The sequence below is a fragment of the Tupaia chinensis genome, unplaced genomic scaffold (genome assembly GCF_000334495.1).
Source record: "Tupaia chinensis unplaced genomic scaffold, TupChi_1.0 Scaffold143748_1, whole genome shotgun sequence".
Classification (NCBI taxonomy): Eukaryota; Metazoa; Chordata; class Mammalia; order Scandentia; family Tupaiidae; genus Tupaia; species Tupaia belangeri.
In genome coordinates this window covers 136,298-140,475 of record NW_006203597.1, presented here as the reverse complement: position 1 = coordinate 140,475, position 4,178 = coordinate 136,298, and the positions used below count along the sequence as shown (strand labels likewise).

At 52.6% G+C, this 4,178-nt stretch overlaps 1 protein-coding gene across 1 annotated transcript; it reads left to right on the top strand.

The window, feature by feature from the left end:
• Positions 1–380: 380 nt before the first annotated feature.
• MRPS24 (mitochondrial ribosomal protein S24) lies at positions 381–3,509 on the top strand. Its single transcript, XM_006164874.2, has 4 exons — positions 381–782; positions 871–939; positions 1,106–1,217; positions 3,093–3,509. The coding sequence occupies exons 1-4, from the start codon at positions 747–749 to the stop codon at positions 3,374–3,376; spliced, it is 501 nt and encodes a 166-aa protein (XP_006164936.1). The 5' UTR covers positions 381–746; the 3' UTR covers positions 3,377–3,509.
• Positions 3,510–4,178: the final 669 nt, after the last annotated feature.

Genomic DNA, 4,178 nt, shown 5'->3' with positions numbered 1-4,178 from the left:
GGATGTGCAGAGCTGACATCCCCTCTAGGGTTAGGCTGCTGGTTTCCTGGGGTCTGGGTGACCTGTGGGTCCTCTTGCTCTCCCGCCGTCCTCTGGGCGGCCGCCGGGTTTGGTCGCACGTGGCAGGCTTCCCTGCTGTGCAACTCGCCTGCAAGAGCTAGTGAAGTTCCACCCGAAATACATTCCCTCTGTGGACAAGAGCCCGACTTACACGCTAAACCGAGGCTCACTGGCTTCCTGGACCTCCGCTCGGCCGCCCACTTCCGGGCCTTCCGAGACAGGCAGAGAGGAAATGCAGAGGGGCCCCAGCTCCGCTGCCAGCTAGCAGCGCCCTCAAGGGCCGGACTGACCTGCACCCCGGCAGACACTGAACCCGCGACCGGAGGCAAGCCGAGACCCAAGCAGAGCCCCGGAGGGCTCACAGATCCCCTCGACCCAGTCAAGCTCGCTACCTTGCCCAATCCCTAAGGTCCGGCCCCGCCCCACCAGAGGTGCCGCCCCTTCCCGTGCCTGGCTCGGAGGCTCGAATCCACCCACAGAGGCTTCGGGGCGGGATTGTCTCGCCCCGGCCTTCAGTTCCGCAATCCTATTGCCTCGCCCCGCCCCTGAAGTCCTGGCCCACCCCCAAGCCCCCAGCTCTGTCTGGACCCGCCCCCGAGCTCGCAACCCGCCTGGTCTCATTGGTCTGGTCCGCGAACCCTGCTACGCAGGGTTGTGGCACGTCCCACGCTCGCTTCTCGGCCAAGATGGCAGCGCCCGTGTGCGGCCGGGACCTGAAGCAGGTGACGGCGGCTGGGGACAGCGGGGGTTGAGTGGGTAGCTAGACATGAAGGGTCTCTAGCTTCCGTCTTACGCCTGCTCCTATCACAGGTGCTGTCCTGGAGCCGGGAGCTGCCTTGTGTCTGGCGCGCCCTGCACACCTCCGCGGTCTGCGCCAAGGTGGGCTGCGCGTAGTTGGGGAGCGCACCGCGGGGCTGAGGATCGAGCTTGGGGCCAGGGGTCGGCGTCGGGAGTCTTTGCGCGAGGCTAGATCGGAGGTCGGAGTCAGGGATCGGAACCGAACGTGGCCGGCTCGCGGGTTTCACTTTCCGTTCCACTCTCCCAGAACCGGGCGGCCCGTGTTCGCGTGGGCAAGGGGGACAAACCGGTGAGTTACGAGGAGGCGCACCCACCGCACCACATTGCTCACCGCAAGGGCTGGCTGTCTTTGCACACAGGTGAGACCAAGTAGGCCCTTCCACCAGGGGAGAGAGGGGGACCCCGCTGAGCGGGAACTCGTACTTCTACGGATGACTGCAGGGTCGCATTACGTAGAACTTACTGGGATGTGGAGTGGCTCAGAGGCAGTGGCACGGGTGAGGCCCCCACAGAACCCCCAAGAGTGCACTCTAGATTATGCAGTTTCTCTCTAGGGCACATGTTTTCTCTACATTTAGGTACAGCTCATCCTCTTTATTCACGGATTCTGTATTCACAAATTCTGTCTAGAATATGTTTATAATACCAAATTAACAATATGAGGGCGTTCAAAGTCACTCCGAGACAACAGAAAGCAAGGAGCCTAACGTGCATTTTCCCAGACAAGGCCCTACCTGTTTCATCTCTCTTGCTCTAAAAAGTGTATTTTTGTGCTCCAGTGCCACATTTTTTGCACTTTCGTACTTCTTATTGGTGATTTTGCTGATTAAAATGGCCTGTAGTTCTGAAGTCCTGTCTAGTGTTCTGAGGACAAGAAGGCAATGACTTCCCTATGGGGAAGATGCTTAGGTGAGCCTTGTTCAGGCTTGAGTTGTGCTGTTGGTTGAGAGTTCAGTGTTAATGGACCAGTACTGTGTACAAGGTGTCCTTAAACATAGTCAGAGACGCCTGAAACTAGGTTATGTATTGATTTGTTCACCAAGTGTTGTGACCAAAGGCTCGCAAAAACCTAACCCTGCTTTTCCCTAGGAGCAATGGCCCAGTGTTTGGTAATTCAGTGTTTGAAGAGACTTTACAGAAGTTCTATAAACTGATGGGAGTCAACTGTGTTGTTCAGCATAAGGGTTTTCAACTTGAATATTTGAGATGCATCCAGAAAACTTACTGAAAATACAGATTCTGGCCCCCACTTTTCCACTGACTGGTTCCTAGATCTGGGTATGGGTGTGGAGATTTTTCTAATAGTTTCCCCAAGTGGGTTATAGGGGTTCCAGGTTCCACACTGAAAATCTTTTGGTGGAGGCCATGGCTCTGGCTCAGGAGAGTCCCTAGTCTCAACATATAGCTTATGGGCCCAGTTGTGGTGGTACATGCTACTAAGACTCTGCTTTGCAGGGTAGGACTAAATGGGAGTCCTGTGTTCATTTCCTGGTCCAACCTAAAGGTGGGCCTGTAATCCCAAAGACTGGAAAGCTGAGGCAGAAGATTGCGAGCTCAAGGCTGATCTGGGTAACTGAGACCCTGTCCAAAAAAGAGCTGGAAGGCATGGTATATGCCTATGGTCCCAGCTGGGAAGCTGAGGCAGGAATATTGGTACATGGTAAGACCCTGTCTTTAAGAAAACAAAGAAGAAAAAGAATCATTGTTTCTGGCCTTATCCTTCCAGCCCTGGAGTGACCAGTACATCTATAAGCAGCCCAGAATGACTGGGAATGGGGCTGGGCTTGGGGACCTCACCTGCACTGGGTGACTGCTCTGGCCTCAGCCCCTCCTTTAAGAGAGAGATTTTTGCTATAGGATTTGTGTGCTTGCCAGAGAGACAGACAGAAAGCAAGGAATCACCCCCCAGGGCGGATTGCTACGCCACAATCCCTTCACCTTCATTCTCCTCTTAGAATCTCAGGCAGGCGAGCATGCATGCCTGGCGTGAGTTTTAAGCCGCCAGGTCCAGGACATGAACTGCGGTCGACTATGTGGGAGTCCAGCGACGTGACCATTACACCATCTGCTGGTTCCAAATTTTAAAGTGTTATTCTGGTCTCATTAGTAAAAAGAAAGTGAAGAAGCTGAGAGTGAGGGGTGGAATTAAGTGTCTGGTGCTGTTGGATGCTAACCTTGGAGTTCTGCAGGCCCTAGGTTATCAAGGCTGACTCTTTTGTGTCCTTTGTCTTCAGGGAACCTGGATGGGGAGGACCATGCTGCAGAGCGAACGGTGGAGGATGTCTTCCTTCGCAAGTTCATGCTGGGCACCTTCCCTGGCTGCTTGGCTGACCAAGTGGTCCTGAAGCGCCGGGCTAACCATGTGGAGATCTGTGCGTTAGTCCTGAGGCAGCTGCCTGTGCATAAGCTCTACTTCCTTGTGGGTTACAGTGAGACTCTGCTATCCCACTTTTACAAGTGTCCTGTGCGACTCCACCTCCAAACTGTGCCCTCAAAGGTTGTGTACAAGTACATCTAAGATGATCCCGTTGCATGCATTGAACTGCAACCTGGAAAGGCAGATATTTGTGGAAAGAGAGGGGATGTGTTTCCCTGTAGAGGACTGAGTCTTCTCTAAGATGCTCTTGAATAAAGACCTTTGATGCTCTCTTGCCAGTTTATCTTCATTCTTTAGGAGCAGGAACTAGAGTAGTCTCTGAAGGTGTTCCAGAACTCCCAGGAGGGCCACCAGCTGCCTGAGGTTTAGCTGGCAGTTGTGGGTCAGTGAATACCTTGTGTCCATCACTCCATCAGGTATTTGGCTTAAAGTTCTTTGTTTTCTTTCAAAATGGAAAGATCTGTTTTTGGTGATAAAATAATCAGTGTTTATTTTTATTTATTTATTTATTTATTTTAGAGATTCAGGGCATTTATGCTTGCCAGAGACACACAAAGAGACAGACAGAAATCGAGAAATCACCCCCCCAGCGGGGATGGCCACGCCACAGTCCCTTCTCCATTCTCCTCTCAGGATCTTGGGCATGCATGCACATGTGCCTAGCATGAGTGTTAGGTCGCCAGATCTGGTGCTCGAACCATGGTCAACTATGTGGGAGACTGGCAACATAATCATTACATCATCTACTGGTCCCAATCAGTGTTAATTTTTTAAAAAATACTTTGCTATAGGATGTGTGTACTTGTCAGAGAGTTGGGGGTTGAGGGATGGATGGAGTGATAAATGACCCCTTAGGATAGATGATCATGCCACAGTCCCTTCTCCATTCTCCTCTTAGGATTTTGGGCACACACACACATGCCCAGAGTGTTTTTCTAGCTGC